Genomic DNA, 20,559 nt, shown 5'->3' with positions numbered 1-20,559 from the left:
GGACCAATGACCCAGAGGTGCCGAGGGTCATGGAGTTGGGCAAAATGTTTCAATTTTCTAAAAATGTCAGAAGTGAGTCAGAAGTTAAAGACTGCCAAGGGAGCTCGCCATTGATCCTCAGAAAAATCCTGGGACAGAACAGGCAAGCGGGGATTCGAGTGATAAATAACCTTCGAGGTCCCTTCCAACTCTAGACCGATGGCTCTAGGATTAAATGGATAATTTGTGAGCACTCAGGGAAGCAGTGATTACTAGGAGTCATACCAAAGTAATCTCATTTCTTTCTTATTTGCGAGTTTTCCAGATGACTACATCAGACAAACGCTATCGAGATGTACATCTGGAATGCAGTAAAGGTACCTAACCAGGCTTCTCCCGCCCCACCCCCTGTGGGTAATGTGGAGAAGTGCAGGCGTACGGTGAAGAGCACAGGGTGGAGCAGACTCACAACTGGCCAGACCGAGATAACAAGTGAATGAACCAGAATATATTTATTAAGCACCTACTATGTGACAGGTGCCGCACTAAGCAATGGAGCACAAACAAATGGCAATGGCCCCTGCCCTCAAGGAGCTCCCACTTTAACCAGAGGACAACACGTGTGAAGAGAGCAATGGCCAGGGAAGTCACCGGACTGGCGTGTGCTCCCCAGGCACGGAGGGGTTGGCTGGATTATTTTATTACCAGAGGGAGAGGGGAGAAGGGGAAGGGGATGGGGAGGGCAGCACTTATATGACCACAGCACGAAGATGAACAGAAAGAAAAGCAGAGGGGTCTGAGCTGGGCTAGAAACGGTGACGCCCAGGCATCCAGGGTGGAAGCTGGCGTGCTGGGTTGGAGCTGAAGGCTGAAGCGCAGGACCATGGTGGGGAGATGGTCGATGAACAGCAGCGAGGGGGTCTGAATCGGAATAGACCTGGTGAGGTCTCACCCAGTAGCAGCCCAGGCCCCACGGCAGAAGGTGGAGGAGGGCCAGGCTGTAGGCGTAGGCTGAAGCGCAGGAGCAGGGCACGGAGATGGCCGGCTAACAGCAGCAGGGGGGGGTCTGACTCAGGCTAGACAGGGTGAAGTTTCACCAACCAGAAACCCAAGGACCAATGACAGGAGCTGAAGCACTGGGCTGAAGGTGGAGGCTGGAGCATAACTGATCCTCAGAAAAATTCTAGAATGAATTATTAAATGGATAATTTGTAAGCACTTAGGGACGCAGGGATCACTAGGAGTTAGCACGAGTTCACTAAATCACGCCAGATTAACCTCATTTGCTTTTGTTCACAGGGTTATTGGATTAGCATATTAGGCTAAGGCTATAGAGACATACGTCTGCAGGGGAGATGGAGAAATGTGGACCGATGGCCGATCAGATCCAGGTAGGACATCAATGTCCACCTGGAGGGGAGGTCTGGGTGAGTCAATAAGCATTTACTAGGTACTTCTTCTCTGACAGGCGCTGTACTAAGCACCGGGACACAAGGCTAGATAAAGCTAGGCCCCCGCCCTCAATGGAAAAGAAGGAATATGACAAGGAGATAAACCATCCAGGAAGGAGATGGAGGGTAATCTCAAAGGGGAAGGCACCGGCCGCTGGGGAGACTAGCAAAGGCCACCTTGGGTTTAGGTCCTGCAGAAAGCCAGGGCCCGAGGTGGGTGAAGGGAGAGCATTCCAGTCATGGGAGACAGCTAGTGCCGAGGCCTTGGTGACAGGGCGGGGCGGGTGTGAGAGCAGCAACAAGGACACTTCCTCCTCAGACTGGGAGCTCCTGCAGGGCAGGGAAGCTTGGGTCATCTTTGTTTCCCAGCACTTAGCACAGTGCCTGGCAAATAGCAGGTGCTTAACACACGCTTATTGGTTGGCTGACTGGGCTGGTGTGGGTGGGGTGTGGAGTGCACAGAGTATAAGAAACCAAGGCAAGGTGGGAATTGGCCAAAATGGCCTTGTGTCTGATCCTGGAAGTGACAGGCAGCTCCTGGAGTTTACTGAGTAGAACGGTGCGGAAAATCCCTTTGGAAGCTGAACGAGAGTGAACCAGAGCAAGGAGGGACACGACCAATTCCTGCTGGAGTCTAGGGGAGCGGTGATGTGGGCCCATGCCAGGGTGGAGGCTTGGTGACCCAAAAAAAGAGCACAAAGAGCAGAGATGTTGTGACGGTCAAAATGACATGATGTGCTGGGATCATGGTGGTACGCTTGAGAGTGACAGCCAAGGAGAGAGGACAGGAAGAGGAACTGAAAGGGCTGCGGAAGATGCAGAGAGAGAATTAGATCCATTTTGGTTTTTTTGCTGTTGTTTTTTTAGTGAGGCAATTGGGGGTTAAGTGACTTGCCCAGGGTCACACAGCTAGTAAGTGTTAAGTGTCTGAGGCAGCTTTGAACTCAGGTCCTCCTGACTCCAGGGCCGGTGCTCCATCCACTGTGCCACCGAGCTGCCCTTAGATCCATTTTGGACATGGTGAGTTGCATACATCTACAGGACATTCAGTCCAAAAAAGGAACTATCATTGACCCTGTTCTGTTCAACATTTTTATCAGACTTGGACTAGAGCTAGAGATCAACCACTTATGAAATTTGCAGATCACAGGAAAGTGAAGAGATGGCTGGCTCATCAGGTGACATCCCCCCTTTGTTCCAGTCGACTAACTGGATTAAATCAATGGTCATCAGCATCAAGTCCTGCACTCACGTTTACAAACACCACCCGCTCCTCCGACACAGGATGGAGGAAGTGGGGTCACACGTAGCTCATGAGAAAATGAATCGGCCTTGTAGCTAATCACAAGCTCAACCACCCACAGTGGCACGACAGACAACAAAAAAGCCAAATTGGTCTTTAGCTATTTTAACAGAAGCAAAGTGTCCTGAAAGGGGGAGGTGATTTCCCACTCCAGTCAAGTCAACACAGATTTCTTCCACACTGTGCTAGACTCTGTACTGGTGAGACCATCCTGGAATATCACATTCCCTTCTGGGGAACACATTTTATTTTATTTTATTTTATTTTATTTTATTTATTTATTTATTTATTATTATTTATTTTTAATTATTTGTTTGTTTGTTTATTTTTGCAGGGCAATGGGGGTTAAGTGACTTGCCCAGGGTCACACAGCTAGTAAGTGTCAAGTGTCTGAGGCTGGATTTGAACTCAGGTACTCCTGAATCCAGGGCCGGTGCTTTATCCACTGCGCCACCGAGCCACCCCCTGGGGAACACATTTTAAACCACCCAGAACACTTGCAGAGAAGGTTGTATGGGACGATTCTGATGAGGAAACTAAAAACCATGTTGTAATGAATATCAGGAGAAAGAACTGGGAGGGGTTAGCCTGAAAAAGAGATACCTGGTGGAGGGGGCAATAATTACTGTCCTCAAATACCATAAGTGCTGTCACACAAAGGAGAAGTGGACAGAACTAGAGCCAGTGATTGAAATTAAAAGCAGAGAGATTCCTGGTCATTCTAAGGAAAAACTCAACAATAATTAAGAGTCTCCCCCAAATGAAATGGATCTGCTCACGAGATGGTGGGTTAACCATCACTAAAGGTATTCAAGCTGAAGTGGCTTGAGTCCTTGTTGGAGATGGGTAGAGCCCATGCATTGGTTTAGATGAGTTCTCAACGCATCTCCAAGGCTAAGATTCTATTTATTTGGGTCAGGAGGGCAACAAGTGACTGTGCTCCACCTGAGATAGTAGTGGGGACTGGTAGGATAAAGAGTCGCCAAGTAGAGAGGAGAATCCCAGTAGAGGAGTCCTCCCCTGGGCCGGTAGATGAAGTGGCCTCAGTTATGGTGAGAACAACATGGAAGTCAATGACTAAGGATTTAGCTTAAGTTGGAAAATGGGAGTAAAATCAGAGGTAGACCAAAGGGAGAGAGTCTGAGGCCCAAGGACAGAAGATCTGAAATGAAGACGAGGAGAGAGAATATTGGGTGGACAGGACTGGACTGGGGAGGACTAGGCAAGAGAAGAAGACAGAGGCACAAGAGAGAGGAAGGATGACTGTAGCATGTGATTAAGCAGACTGCAGCTTGACAAGGTTAAGGACTCAAATGAAGACAAAAGCCTATATGTGATGGACTCAATGTGATTTGCTTTTTGCAAATAAAAAATAAGAATTTGGCTAAAAACAGAGGACTTGTGGACTTCATTATGAAGTCTACAGGAACCCACCCAATTGACCATCTCTCTCTCTCTCTCTCTCTCTCTCTCTCTCTCTCTCTCTCTCTCTCTCTCTCTCTCTCTCTCTCTCTCATTCACACACACACACTCCTTTATGTTGTACCCACTTCCAATGGGGCTGAGGACATACTTGATTCGTAGCTGAGTGGTCAGTCACCGGTGCCAGTTGCACATATTGGACCTGGATATCACTTCCCTGGAGAGGTGACCCATCGACTCCCGCGGTGGCTGGATCCGCAGAGGCGAGTGCTATCAACTGCGCACCTTGTAACACCTGCAAAGACAGCCCCAGAGAACAAATTGTAAATAACCACCACAACTAAGGCCAAGCGCCACTTGTAAGTAGAAGTGAGATGTGAAAAGGAAGACTATTAATGATCTCAAAACATTTCCTACTTAAGCAAAAAGACTTCACTTTAATCCCAAATAAACCCTTAGAGTACAGTCATATTTCACACAGTGGTAGCTCCACAGCACTGAATACCCTTCAATCATTAGGGGTTGCACAAAACCTAACAAAGAAATGGTCCAGTTCTTTCGATTATTCTCTCCTCCATGGTGATGCCAACCATGGCCCTCATGTCTTCATCTGCCATTAGCTGTTTCTTATTTTAGTTTTCCTGAATTCAATCTGAACTCATCTGAATCGTCACTGAAAGAGTTAATGTTCAGCACACCTGGAACCATTTATTCTTCTTATTGTCCCGTTACACAACAGAGCCCTGCATTCCAAAAACTGCTCTTCTAAGCAACAGAATCAGGCGATCTCATGGGAGGATGCTAAATACTTCTGGGTTTAATTGCATTTCTTAAATTATTTTTAAATGATATTTGATTGGTATATATTTTTTTAAAATATAACAAACACATACACCCCCCCACCCCAAACTGTTCTGCCATACGACCAGCCTTCTGTAACAGACACGCACACAAACTCCCATTACTGTCAGAGGTATTAAATCCACATATTGTACAGGGAAAGGACAAACTACATTTAAAGCTTTATGGAAAAAACACAAGGCCAGGACTTCCAAAAAAGTCAAGCAGTAAGTCAAAGAATGCCTGTGGAAAGCTCACAGTCCGAATGATGTAGTGCTGTGCAGCTATGTGCATTGTGATACAAAAGGGCCAAGCTGGGTTTAGTGCTTGAAAACCTCCAAAGTACACTGTCAATGATGCATGAAACGGACATGTGGTGAATTCATAACATTAAGAAAAGAACTTGTATATATTATTCTTTTTTGAAACTGTTTACAAGTGGCAAGGTCATATTTTAAGTCTATGGGAAAGGGGTTGGGGAATAAGTTTAGGTGACTGTTGAGACCTCATTAAGAAGTGGCCACCAGGGCTATTCATGGCTCTCCAGTAAGGAAACCTACAGCATTTTGGTGCTTATGGCCTACTACACTCTTTAGAGGGGAAATAAGAAGGGGGAAAAAAGGAGTTAAGAGGAAATGGGTTTCATTTCAAGGAGACCACAGTCTATTTCGGAAGGTAAGACGCAGAAAGGTAAAACAGTAACAGGGAGAACTATAGGAATTGGGAGGCTAAAGATCAATGACAGAGGAGGCACTCTGTGGCCCTGAGCCCTTTGGAAAGGGCTTTAATGAAAGCAAGGGGGAGGGGGAGGGGGACAGCTAGAATAAAAGACAGATCAGAAATCTGGAGGGAAATATATTACCAGCTTGAAGAAATGCGGCTTAGTGAGTGATCGGCCATTACAGAAATGTAACCTTGAAGACACATAGTTTGTGCTGCTGTCCTTGTTTAAGTAAAAGTCCTCCTTTGGATCAGTATAAATTTCATTGCTTAGAGAACTTGATGGAAAAATAGGCAAATGTCTGCCCAGCACAGATTCCATCTGTTATAATATAAAACAATATATGTGGAAAATTACTCCTGCTCCAAAAGCAGGAGCTGGAAGTGCCTGAAACGCCAAGGCTTTTCCTTTGCCCTTGCTCTACAGCCAGTTCTCAAAAACTCTCCCTAAAAAACTCCCTGCTAAAATCTAGTGCAAAGGAATGGTTCTGTTGGAGAATCTTTCTAGGAGCATGCAATGATGTAGGGAGGACCCCAGGCACCGGCAAAATACAATGACAGGAACACAAAGTGGAGTTCTGAGATGGCCGGGGATGTGCACAGGTGCAGAAATACAGGTCAAAGGGAGAGGATGCAAAACAGACCACAAACCCACTTGAGGCTGGGTGTGCCTGAGAAAAGTAGGTGAAGGAAGAGCTGGGGAGAGTTGGATGGAAGGGAGGGAGGGAAGGAAATGGAAAAAGGGGAGAAAGGAAAGAAGGAAAGGAGGGAGGAAGGGAGGAAGGAAGTTTGAAGGAAGCCTCACTTATTAGAGTTAGGGATAGCCAAGGGGAGGAGTTCAAATTTAAATGAGATAGGGGCAGCTAGGTGGCGCAGTGGATAAAGCACTGGCCCTGGAGTCAGGAGTACCTGAGTTCAAATCTGGTCTCAGACACTTAACACTCACTAGCTGTGTGACCGTGGGCAAGTCACTTAACCCCAACTGCCTCACACAAAAAAAAAAAAATTAAAAAAAAAAAAAACCAAAATAAAACTTTTAAATGAGATAGAGGTAGTGAGAGAGAAAAGGAAGTAGAAGGAGTAAGATAGAGTTGGAAGGGCTGCCATCAGTGCATTTTATCTTTAAATGACACACAAAATCACATCCAAATTTGAATTGTATCCAATTTTTTCCCTTAAGAGTTTGGTATGTTTTGGGGGCTGATTTTTTTTTTGGGGGGGGGGTTGGTTTGTTTTTTTCCCATTCAGAAGGATTCAACTCACAGCTAATTTCACTAAAGCTTGCCTGGAAAAAGGATTTTAAAAAAAAATGGCTTATACCCAAATTATGGTCCATATGCTCCACCCACATCCTTCAAAACAGGAATCCCAATTCCCATTGGCTCATGCTCACACAATCTGACTCAGTACACAAGTTCACATTTATACATCCTACCCCTGGCTTGTATAATTCCTGAGAAAGCTGCCACCAGAAAGAGAGGGGAAAACTGTTTTCAGTTTCTCAGGTGTGTGAGCCCACTGTAACTGGCCTGGAAATGATGCGTCTCATCCTGAGCGGTCACTGGCCTGATTGCACTAACTGAAGGAGGTCATCTGGTCAGTCAGCAATAGTTAAGTATCCACAGCACCTCTGGGAAGAGGCAAAGATGCCTTTCCCTGCCCTGGATGAGTTTACCATTAAAAACGTATTTGAAAATGTATCCACAAGGAAGATGAAATTCAGTGAAAACTAACACAGGCATAAATCTCTCTCCAGTTGCTAAAATGACTTAAATCACAATGGGTTTACGTTCATAATCTAAGGTGAAGTCATTGGAACCAATGTGAAAGCCCAGGACATTTGGACAGGGAGAAAGGATAAAAAGCCAGCTGGGATTATACCATTTTTGGTCTAACCCAGAATTGAATATAGCCCCTAGGGAAGACCAAAGATGCCATATAACACAGGACGGCCTTTCAACCTCATTTCCTTAAGCCAAATGAAAGAATCAGCTACCAGATAGTATCTGGAGGAACCCATTTCTAGGTATATATTCATACACTGCCATTAAAAAGAAAATGGACACACATTGTACTTAAAATGAACAAGAAGACAAACCCTGTCAGGTACTCAAATGAGTGCCACATTAAAAAAACAAATAATTGTTGGTCTTTTAAATGCCCGAGTGAGGGAGTGGGTGAGTCATCACAAAAGGAAAATTAACATGATGTTCACTAGAATTCAGAAAAGTCACAGTATATTCTGTCCTGGATCTGGGTATTTCATTAGTGGCTTGTCTAACATCCTGACATATTCTCCCATTCTCATCTCTCCATCAGTAGAGGACCTCAGATACTTCTGCGTAAAGACTCAAAACAGTGAAATACTTGTTATCATCATTCATCCAGATTCCCCAAGTTAGGAAGTTGAATATGGCTTAACTACAGATAGCATTTATTCAGAGAGTCCTCGATCAATAGTCTATATTGATCATCTATGGACCAAGTCCTGTTTCTAACAGACTCCACAGGACTACATAAAATCCTTGGTGTAAGTGGAATTTGCTGGCACCAACCACCACCAACTTTTCATGTTACCTAAAATATCCAAGGATAGGATAGAGACTGAATCTGCAATTTCACTGACATTGGGAACTCTTGATAAGGACACTCCATCTAACAATACAGACCTGTGCTTTATCTCCAACTTAAGTCCTTGAGTTGTTTTCTAGAACACATAAACTGACTTACTCCATGTCACAAAGCTAGTATGTATATGTCAGAGGTGGGATTCAAACCCAGGTCCTCCGGACTTTGAAGCCATTTCACTAACCAAAAACTCAAGCAGGAAAACTAGAGTCTTTCTCAAAGAGATGTTCTTGCTCCCATCCTCTACCACTTCCACTAGCCCTACAAGGCCCTTTTCCCAATGGATAACAATACCTCTACCTTTCAGTGCAAGAAGGGATTTGGGGGAACATACAGTCCAACCACATCTTTTTCCAGAAGAGGAAAAAGAGGCCCAGACAGACTTGGAGCTTCTATTACTGAAAAAGGCACCCACCAATAGAACCCAGGCCTCTTGATTCCCAGTTTGGTCCTCTTTCCAATTCAATTAGACAAATATTGATTATTGGGGCAGCTAGGTGGCGCAGTGGATAAAGCACCGGCCCTGGATTCAGGAGTACCTGAGTTCAAATCCGGCCTCAGACACTTGACACTTACTAGCTGTGTGACCCTGGGCAAGTCACTTAACCCCCATTGCCCCGCAAAAAAAAAAAAAAAAATTGATTATATACCTACTGTGTATAAAGCACTGTATCACACATCGTCTCTAACTCGAGTCAACAAGCATTTATTTGGCACCTACTATGTGCTAAGCACTGGGGATACAAAGAAAGACCACAAAACAAACAAGATGAGAGGTGACAAGAGTAGTTTATAAAACAACAACCGACCAAAGAATAAGAAAAATCATTTTCCAAAAGAGAATCAAACAAGACGACTGTCTATACTCTTAAGGAAAGGGATACTGTCTTATTTATCTTTGTTTCTCCCTAGAACTTAATGGAATACAATGCAGAGAACAGGCAATTAAAATTTGTTTTATTATTTTAAGGTACCCGATTATTTTACTTATAAAGTAGCAATAAATACATTTAAGATAGCTTTATAATACTTTAAATTTGTTTCTTGCTCCAATTGGAAAATAAAAGTGATATTCATACTGAGGAAAACAGAAAATTCTAAGATTTTACATCTTTGTAGTAATTTTACTCGGGGTGATTTTTACTTTTGTCTTTGACTGTTTCCAGGATTTCCGGACCATTAAGTCAGTTGTAGAGTTCTTACCTGTCAATAATCTTAAAAAATACAAGTATAGGGGGCAGCTAGGTGGTGCAGTGGATAAAGCACCGGCCCTGGATTCAGGAGTACCTGAGTTCAAATCTGGCCTCAGACACTTGACACTTACTAGCTGTGTGACCCTGGGCAAGTCACTTAACCCCCATTGCCCCACAAAAACAAAAAAACAAAAAAACAAGTATTTTATACCTCTGCTAAACCCTGTCCCTTGATGCTTCATCACGACAGGGAGATTAGAATGGGAGGAGAGGGGAGAAGTGGAGACCTAAGGCTAGCTAATAAAACGGAATGAATAATACCCTGGCACATGGCCCCTTACTGGAAAGGCCTCAAGAACCAGCTTAGCTGCATTAAGAACCATCAAATTGAGTACAGGGTGATGAATTTTTTGGTCAGAACAATTTTTTTACTTTTTAAAATTTATGAAATAAAAACAAGCATTTCCAAAACATAGCAAAATAATAAAAATACAACGGCACATGAAATTGCAAGTCTATTATGTACAACTTGCTATTCCTTTTAAATATATGATCAATTTATCATGTAAATTTTTTTCTTTTTTTTCTTTTCTTCCCTTCCCAGCCCCATCCTAGGGATGGATACCATTCTTGAAGACTACTCAAGTTGTAGAGGGAGAGTACCCCAGGCATCCTTGGTCTATAGCAAACTAAATATTTGATTAAGAGCAGAAATTTTTTGCTTTCTGACCTGCTTAAATGAGATATTTGTTTTTGTAAATATTATTTTTTTGCCAATTACATGTAAAGCTGGTTTTCAACATTCATTTTTTTAAATAAGATTTTGAGTTCCAAATTTCTCTCCCTCCTTCCATCTCCCCTACTGCCTCCCCAAGATGGCAAGCAATCTGATCTAGGTTATACACATGCAATCAGGTTAAACATCATCAAATGAGATATTTGTGAAGTGTTTAGCACAGTGCCTGGCACAGTCCATGCCTAATAAATGTTCCCTCCTCCGATCCTCTTCCAGGGCTGCCTAGTGTCTGAAGTACAGACCAGAGCTTTTCTTGCATTGGAATAAATGAATTCAAACAGCAAACATATTTGAGAGGAGAATCACAAGAATATTCTCCTATTCTTTGGACATAAATATCACTTTTAGAGTGGTTAGGCTAACCCAAACCATACTTACTGTTTGTTCAATTACAGGTCTCAGAAAAGACATATGACATGTTGATTTTGAAAACTGCTGATAGATTCTTTTATGATGATCTTATGTATCTAAGGAAGGTCTTTCCTAGTGTCACATGCTGAGTTTGGTTTTCTGATACAGTTTGGGGTTATGCACCATAAAACTGGGCTGAAAGACAATATCCTCATTCTCAAGCCATAAACTAAAATAATGATAATATTAATAATGATATGGTACTCTCTAAAGTTAGACAGCATTTTTTCTCAGAACTGCCTGAGGCATCCTTACAAATTCATGTTCACAACATCTCACTAAATTAGAAAAGGAAATTCAGAGATTTGGAAGGAGAAATGGAAATAGAGGTGGGGTTATATGACCAGCCCATATCACATGGTGGATTAGTAAAACCTATACCAATTCTATTAACTCTCTGTCTACTTGTCCCAAGCAAAAGAAAAATGCTGTTAATACTGATTTAAGATATGGCAAGTACTCTGAAGTGATCACTGAATATTGCACGGAAGCAAAGACAAGCACCTTAAAGAACTCAACTTTTGAGCATATAGTATCAGAACAATGTGTTCCTGTAAGATGGATTCTATCTTCCTTGCCCTCTTCTCAATACTACTTGATTCTTTTTTGTTTGTTTGTTTTGTTTTGTTAGTTTTTGTTGGCAATTTTGGGGGGAAAGGGGCAGGGCAAGGAGGGTTAAGTGACTTGCCCAGGGTCACACAGCTAGTGTCAAGTGTTTGAGGCCAGATTTGAACTTGGGTCCTCCTGAATCCAAGGCCAGTGCTTTATCCACTGTGCCACCTAGCTGCCCCAACACTATTTAATTCTTTATTGACTTCCTCAATTAAGCATGTATCAAATGCCTGCTATGTTTTGTTGTTGTAGCTTTTCAGTCTTTTCAGTCCTGTCTGACCCCTCGTGAAGCTATTTGGGTTTGTTTTTTTTATTTTGGCAAAGGTCCTGGAGTGGTTTGCCATTTCCTTCTCCAGTGGATCCAAGGGATCCATTTTGTTAGACCACATGCCAAGCACTGTGGTAACTGTGGGGACACAAATACAAAAATGAAAATCTCTGTCCTCGAGGAGCTTACACTCTTGGGGGGGTGGGGAATGGAAAGTGCCTAGGAAAGATGCAGCATGGTCACAGTCAAGTAAATACAGTATAAACCAACAAAAATATGTTTCCTAGAATTTTTATTAGAATCATTAAAATATTATCCTTTTAAATGGAGTACTACTGTGTAACAAAAGCAATCTTTAAAATATAGTCTGGATTTCCTAATGTTTTCCTCTTCTACATATCATAAGGGGGCAGAGGGAGGCCAGCAGTGCATGGTATTAGAAATAACACAAACTACTTACTGTTCTTTTCTTCTCCTCCAATATAAATAGTCCTCACTTTGCTCCCATCCCCTAGAATAGGAGAAGGGACAGGAAGCCATAATAACGTTTCCTCTTGGAGCTTCCAAAACCACTTGCACGTACATTTCCAAATTCTATACTACTCACACCATGTCCTCAGTCAATTCCTTCTGAACATGGGAATGGAATTTTCTAGATATCATAACTAATCAAAAACAACACAAGTTCTGGGCCTTCACTACAAAAGTTCTCCATGAAAAACATTGCTTTCCCTTTGCTTTTTATAATGTTAACCACTGGCACTGGGTACTAGGTTCATGCTATCATATCTTACTTACATATCTGGTTTTCTTTGTTAATCTTAAATAGGCTTAATATATTTTCCCACCTTTTTTTTTTTTAAAAGCAACAGCAACAGCATGAAATCTAGCTCTACTCCAGCATTCATGTTCTTGTACTTTATGGTGTATCCACTACGTCTGCCATTGCTAAGCACCATTCAGATAATTCCCTCATTGTGGATGGAAGACAAATAGTCTTCTCATCTTTTCTGCATTTAGCTTCAGAGATTTTCTTTTTAAATCTCCCTTCTTTGTATCTGTGATACATGTTGTGAGTATATTATATCTGAAAGAAGGGTTAACACGGTAGTTTGGGGCCATTTGGGGCCACTCAGGAGTACCCAGTCAGGGGTCCCCAACAGATCAGCATGCATTCTAAGGTGATGGTGCAATTAAACACCAGGCTATTCCACTCCACTGGTCTCCCTTAATCCCAACCCTCCCCATCGAAGACATAAACCGGAGGATAGTTTCTATCCCCCTGTTTATGCAGGAAGAAATACTCTCAGACCAGAAGCAACTAGAAAATTACTTAAGATATCGTCTGAGTTTTTGGATCTCTCTCTGTTTCTCTCCTCTCCTCTTGTCTCTGTCTCCTTCCCTCTCTCCCTCTCACACAGCCTTCCGCCCACTTCCTAAATAATGCTGATAAATCTCACAACAGTGTTAGCAAAGTAACACTACTGGCTGTTTAGGAATAATAAGATAGAAATGGGGGAGGGGGAAAATGCCCAATGCTAGTGAAAGGAAGAATGTTTTTATTTTAAAACTGGCTTTTAAAAAAAGGCAATTTGGGTCTGAAGACAAGAGTACAACTATCAGTTCCAATGACTCAGAAAGTTGTGTTCAACAATCATGAGACAGATGTTTTAAGGCCATCTGTCCATCATTATGAAAGGAATATAATTTTTTTTTTTTGGCAATAGAGGCAAAAGTTGCAAACCCACTCAAAATAACATGTTTAGTTTCTTTGAAATTAAGTAAATGGGACCAGCCAATCCGCTCCCTGGAACAAGAGACTCAAATTTCTTTTCCCCACTGAATACATGACTTCTAGTCTCCTGACAGAACAATGTTCAAAGAGGGAGAAGAGAAGACCACATAGAGGAATGGAAGCTATGTTTGACAGTTCAGGGGTACGACCTAATTATTAGGATACCTATGCTATGGATGAAAAAACTGAGCCTCAGAACAATTAAAGACTTCGCCTAGGATTCCAAACAGAGGAATGTTTTTAACCTCAATCTTCTGAATTATTATTTCCCCCACATACACTCCCCCTCCCTTCTACCTTCCCAATTACTGTCAAAGGCACCAACACCCTCCCAGTTACACAACCTTGGCGTCATTTTCAACTCCTTATTCTCTCTCCCTACCATCCCCATATCTAATCAGTTGCCAAATCCTGCCATTTTTAACCTTTTTAATGTCTCTTCTCTCCTTTGACACTGTCATGACCATGGTGTAGGTCTGTTAAACTTCAATAGTTATCCAGTTGATCTTCCTGCCTCAGGTTTCTTCCCACTCTAGGCTCTCCTCCATTTGGCTATCAACACTACCTTCCTTAAGTGAAGGCTTGACCATGTCACTTCCCTAATTCAATAAGCTCCACTGGTACCTGATCACATTTTAAAGTTTATGAAATACTTGACATACATTATATTTGAAATGAGACTATTCAGCCAAGAGAGAGACTACGAACATAAATTGCTGGGCTCAAGATGTCAACACTGAACCTGGAGCACTTAAGTCAGATAGCATGTGCATGCCGGGAAAAGAAATGGGTACAAGAAGACAGCACGTACAACTAGAACTGAGTGCCCCTCCCGAGTGGAGTCCCTCATAGCTGGGCTGACGCCGAACCCCTACTGTGGTCTGCAGGGCTTTCAGACAGATCCTGCAAGCTGTCAAATAAATCCTGGCTCTTATCTATTTGCATGAGCGCCCTCTGGCTCACTCTATGTATGAGAGGGGAAATGAGGATGCCAAGGGCCTCTGGCACACTCAGTCAGTGAAGGCAAGCCATTCTATCTTACCTTTCCCATCAAGAAAATGACCATGGGCAACTAGGTGGTGCAGTGGATAAAGCACTGGCCCTGGATTCAGGAGGACCTGAGTTCAAATCTGGCTTCAGACACTTGACACTTACTAGCTATATGACCCTGGGCAAGTCACTTAACCCTCATTGCCCCGCAACCCCCCCCCCAAAGGGAAAAAACCTCATAAAGTTGGGGTTTGTAGTGGCATGTATCCACCCTGTTACTGCAACTGGACTAAATTCCAGGCTACAATATGTCTAAATGACAGACTTGGTTTTTTACATAGCTATCAACTCCATCTTCTTAATGAACCTTATTTGGGAAAGCTAAGGTGCCTAGGCTAATATGTTTTTATAAGAAGACTATTGACAATCAAATCCAACTTCCCTAAAGACGAGTGAGTGGAGAATAAATGGGGCAGTAAATATGGTGCTAGGTATAATGAGGGGTAAAACATAAGATTAATTGGCCAACATTTCAGCAATTTCTAAAACCAGAAATGGCTTTAAAGTAGCTTCCTGAGTAACATTCAACATCCATAGCATAGTGAGAAATCATGATCCTGATGATCATAAGACAAGTTGCTTCTGAATCATAAAAGAAGCCTGAACATGTTCAGCGGTTTTGGTCCCTCGTAGAGAGATATCGTTATTAGCTAGGATTTGTGACCAACTACAATTCCTTTGTCTGTCCTGAAGAAGCTTCCAGTCAAACTGGGAAGGAAGAACAAAATAAATTAGGTTATGACTCGCATATGAATGTGCTGGAGTTCAAATCACATCATATTTCCCAACGGTCTCTGGCACTTCTGAAATGCCTTCTTCGAGGTGTACTGTCTGTTTGTTCTGTTTGTTTCAAGTGGTTCAGACAGCTATGAATCTTGGAAGCTGCATTACCATTCAGTTCCTATTTCCCCACCTTGTCTACAAGGATATCACAAGACACTCTGTCTGATGCCAGGCAGAAACAAAAATGGACTCTATCTGACAGTCTCCTGACTTAGCAGAAGAAGGCTCCTTCCAGACAGGCACAACCCTGCTCAGCAGCCCCCAGGAGGAGGCAGAAGGAGGGAAGGGGAGATGGCAGATGGGTTCCAACAAGTGAGGCGGGATCCCTCATGGTGGAACATGCACCTGGATAAAGAAACCTTTGGGTCATTCTCTCCAAACAACACCTGAGAGGAGGCCAAGGAGGCAGATCCCCAGAAGCCAATCCAGTTTAGGAAGTGATAGGCAGGATGGAGCTAGGATAGAGGGAGGGTGAGGTTGTGATGCAGCTAGACCAGCCAGGAGTGACATACAGGACTGATGAGGCAGGGGACAAATTAGGCAACCCCGGGAGGACATACTGGTGGCAATGGTAGAGAACACTCTTGGTGGGGTCCCCAGAAGGCAGGAACATGCTGGGATGGGGTCTGGGGAGAAGCATCTTCCCAAGACTGGTGAAGAGGTAGCCCAGCCCCAGGGATGATGGGGCTAAAAAGACCTCAGCTAGCTGCTAGCAAAACCCAGGCCTCCTAACTTCACTGCAGTGCTCTTTCCCCTACAACATTAATGAATTGACCAATCATGCAAGTATTTATGACGCATTTATGAGCCCAGCCCTGTAACTGAGAATACTAACACGATGAATGAACTTATTTTCATACCCCAAAAACTTAGATTCTGAGCATGCTATCCCCTGAGATTTGTGATATTATTGTATCTGCCAAATACACTGTCCAACTTGAACCACATCTTCTAGGAGGAAATACTATTGCAAGGTTGCAAGTTAGTCACCAAGGCCTACTCTGTGCTAGGCATTGTGGTAGCCCCTGGGCATATACAGACAAAAATGACAAAGAAACTAGGGAGGCACAGTGAGGTTACTTGGGAGAACCTTACAAGTAATCCTCATTCTGCATACAGCCCTCTAAACTGCTAGACCAAAAAGCTTTGGAAAATCCAAACCCAATCCATTTCTCCTGCGATGAAGACAAAAATGAGAAGAATGTTTTCAGAGGACATTTTAATTATCTGTATTATTTATTTGTAGCAATACAAGCCGTGCCTATCATCTGCTTTTGCTTCCAGCATACATTTTAACCTAGTCCATAATGTCTATTTTCAGGTTCCTTCAATGTTCTCAGGCTAACAAGTAGAGAAACTCAGGAAATAGAAACCACAGATGTGCGGTTAATGACAGAAATCTAATGAAAAATGCCAATTTGGGGCTATTATGGTTGGCGTGGGTAGGATAAACCATAGGCTGTTATTGTATTTAAACCATATGCCCCTTCAAAGGAATGGCAACATGGTGGAAACTCCCACAATGGATTGGACGGCCCGACCCCTCGTCTGCTACTGATGATTATGCCCGTCTGTCAATATACTTCAAGTGCTTTCTAAGCTGCTTCTCCTTAACCAACATTTGTCCCACCACCTTTGGAGGATCAAGGCATGCCTGGCTGACCAGCTGTGCATCATTTAAAAGAAATTAAAGATAACAAGGATCTGGATGGGGTGCCCAAATGCAGCCCAAGCTGCCAAGTAAAAAAGGACATGACACAACTGCAAGCGCCCAACAGCAGGAATGTGGCAACAACAATCCCATGTCCATGATGTGTTCACAGAATCCTGCTTCCGTGGCTTACAAACGGGGAAATGAGAAAGTCTGGTGTTCTCAGGAATGGGACAACTCTTCCTTTAATTACCCAGAAATTCTCTTAAACCACATGCTCCCTCATAAGAAGAGAAGCTTGTTGGAAAATTCCTGATATGGATTCTATCCCTTGTCCCCAACTTCCATCTCTCCTTCCCAAACTACTGTTCCTGGCCTGCTATCTCAGGTAGACAGAAGTCAAAAGATATTCCAAGACATCACTGGGAATGCTGATGTAAACTGATCACATCCAAGAGAACTGAGAGTTATTTGGCTGTGAAACATAAACCTGCCAATTTTTATTTAATTAGCAAGAAATTATGAAACAATCCTTAGAAAATTATAGTTGTAACAAATATATGCATTACTTCGCATCTCTCCTCATAGTGCTGGATAGAATTTTCCTTTTTATCATTAGGTTTAGAAAAGGATGGAACTTTAGAGGTGGTCAGTTAGCACCACACCCTCATTTCACATATGAGGTGTGGTAAGACTATTGGAATTTGGCTGACTCATTGGGAGGGGCCACACCTGGCTAGCCCTTAAGAAGGTATTGTTCTCAGAAGCTAAAGACTTTGAAATTAACTCTAGACCACCTTCAAGTCCAGTGAACCAATGGATTTGGATGACGCTAACCAATCAGCTTGAAGCAGTGTGTAAGGACCGCCTATGCTCTGGACCTGTAAAAAGCTTCGACACTCAGTTTGAGGAGAGTTCCTGGTTGAAGCAGGCTCCTGGCGGAGGACTTGAGGAAGAACCAGACTAGGCTGGAACTCTAGGCTAGATAGGCCTTTTCTTAACTTTCTGAACTCCACATAAATATCTGATATGCTTTAATAAATGTTTAATGCCCAAAGACTGGCGCTAAAGCTTCTAATTTAAGGTGACCACACTAAAATCTAAATTTTACACATCACAGAGGCAAGAGGAGTAATGGGACTTGCCCCATGGATTTTAGCTCAGGACCTTTGACTCCAAATCTAGAGCTCTTATGAATTAATCCACCTTTTTAAAAAATTTAATCCATCTAGCTTTTGTTTTTAAAATCACCTAAATCTTCCCCTGTTATCTTCCCCTCCCATCCCTCCCAGAAAGACATCCATTTAATAAAGAATTTATGCTAATCTACTTCTAAGTGGAAATATAAGACAAAAAAAAACCCTTTCATCTAAGAGTTATTCAATTTTGTACATGAGAAAAGTGAACTGAGTTGAGATATGAAAGTCTCAAAATTCTGACAACCTTTTAGTTACTACCATTGGGAACCCCTCATAGAATAATGTGGGGTGGGGCACAGTAACCTTGATAAGGGTAGCTAGGTGGTGCAGTGCATAGAGCACTGGGCTTGGCATCTGGAAGACTCATATTCATGAGTTCAAATCTGGCCTCAGACATTTACTGGCTGGGCAAGTCATTTAACCCTGTCTGCCTCAGTTTCCTCATTTGTCAAATGATCAAGAGAAGGAAATGGCAAACCGCTTCAGTATCTTTGCCAAGAAAACCCCAAATGGGGTCAGAAGAGTCCAACATAACCGAAATAACTGAACAACAAAGTAAACCTTGATGCCCTTTGAAAGCCAGGCTCAAGGTGAACGCTGTCTGTCTAGAATGTGAGACCTTTTCACCCTGATCCTGGGAACTTTCCAAGGAGAAGGGGAAAAAGAGCCTCATTTCCTCTAGTACCAAGGCCAGAGGAAGGCTCATGGCTACTGATGAATGCTTCTCCAGACACTTTTCTAAAATGGCATGGAGGGCTTTGGCTGAGAAGGTCACGCACGTAACTCTCAAGCAGGGGACCCAGACAGAATGGCAGGGGCAGCAGAGTTAATTCCCAGGAGACCAGGGGCTTCAGTTCCTTTAGGGTGGTGCTTCAGAGGGTTTGGTAAGAACAATGGAAATAGTACGAATAGGTAAACATTATAGAGGATCCCCATCCCTCAATTCTTTGCAGAGATGCATACATTTTCTAATCATTGGGGGGGGGGGGGGAAGAAGGTATTGGGACAATGAGGGTCAAGTGACCTTGCCCAGGGTCACATAGTTAGGAAGTGTCAAGTGTCTGAGGCCAGATTTGAACTCAAGTCCTCCTGAACTCTGGGCCGGTGTTCTATCCACTATAACACCAAGCTGCCCCTCTAATCCTTTTTTAATGTATTGATCAGTCTTGCTTTTTTTTTTCTTTTTATCTTAAAATCATTACTTCTTGTCATATGGGGGGAGGGGTGAAGGAGAAATTTGAGCAATATAAAAATAAGTTATCCCCCCCCCTCAAAAAATTAAGGGTATGAAGAATGGTTAAATTTGCTTTATTGGAAACTATAATTGAATCACAAGGAAATCTCTTCAATTGCCCATCAATTGGCAGAAGTTATTGGCTTCCACAAGGCATATAATGACCAACTCAGGGTGAGGTGGGAATGCTATAGTATGATTTCAATTATATATAGAGAAGAAAAATAGTCTTAAATTCTGTCCTCAAAATTTAAAGGGGGAAAGGGACACAAATATGCAAGGGATGATAATACAGAAGCCAATATGTTACATTTAATTTACCTACGCTGGTCTTTGGGTCCACGTAATACTCAGTGGGGGTCACCCAAACACCCTTCCAATCAGGAGATGATTAAAGTAAGGAACACTATGGATAAGGTATCACATCAGTGCACTTATAAATTTGGGGACACTGGCAATTACTGTGCCTGACCCTATTAGCTCTGTATTCTTTGTCACCACGGCTTCCCTTTAGACTAGCCAATGGTATACCCCATTCCATTTTTATCAAATTAGATACTCATTCTATCAGGATGGGAATGGATACAGAGCATGCTGTTCTTACAAGGAGAAAGTTCTAACCTTTTCAAAATCTAATCTAAGACACACAAAAATCTAAACAATTTTGTCACCCTTGTCAACTGTCAACAACATTCAACCACTCAAAGTGCAGGGTTTTTTTCAGATTGATATACTCCAAGGCTGTATTGTGTAATGAATGTATCACTGACTTGGGCAGGGCTGCAATTTTAAGCTGTTATCATCATCTTCCTATAAGGATAATTACTTCATCCTGATCTATATGATCTGAAATGAATTCCTGCAACTCTTTAGAGGTAAAGGAATTCTAATTCCATTATTCTTCTTAACTTTAACCCTCCAAAAAACTGAATGACCCCTCTTTACCACATTTTTTATTATGTTTTAATGGTAAAGATGTTGATGAGAATAAGGAAATTCTGCAATGTCCACCCAAATAGTGTGGGAATCATCTCAAAGAAATGTATGCAACTTTGTTCATAACTGGGCAGTGTAATTTGACAAGGCCCCACCCAAATGAACATAAAACCAAAAATAATAGATTCAAGAGGTAATGATAAATGTTGTTTTTTTTAACTTGGCACTACATATCCGTGACATTTGTATCTACATCTGCTAAGTTCACATGAATCTACATTTATCACA

General features: G+C 42.5%; 1 protein-coding gene across 10 annotated transcripts in view; it reads right to left on the bottom strand.

Moving 5' to 3' along the window:
• LOC122738264 (BTG3 associated nuclear protein) overlaps positions 1-20,559 on the bottom strand; it is a 257,684-nt gene that overhangs the window by 10,147 nt on the left and 226,978 nt on the right. For all 10 annotated transcript variants that reach the window (XM_043980316.1, XM_043980317.1, XM_043980319.1 and 7 more), the window contains one exon: positions 4,307-4,450. In XM_043980316.1, the coding sequence (XP_043836251.1) occupies positions 4,307-4,450 (144 nt within the window). The remainder of the gene's footprint in view (positions 1-4,306; positions 4,451-20,559) is intronic.

This window comes from Dromiciops gliroides, chromosome 2 (assembly GCF_019393635.1).
Source record: "Dromiciops gliroides isolate mDroGli1 chromosome 2, mDroGli1.pri, whole genome shotgun sequence".
Lineage (NCBI taxonomy): Eukaryota > Metazoa > Chordata > Mammalia > Microbiotheria > Microbiotheriidae > Dromiciops > Dromiciops gliroides.
The sequence above is the reverse complement of the archived record's forward strand: the minus strand, read 5'-3'. Positions and strand labels throughout refer to the sequence as shown.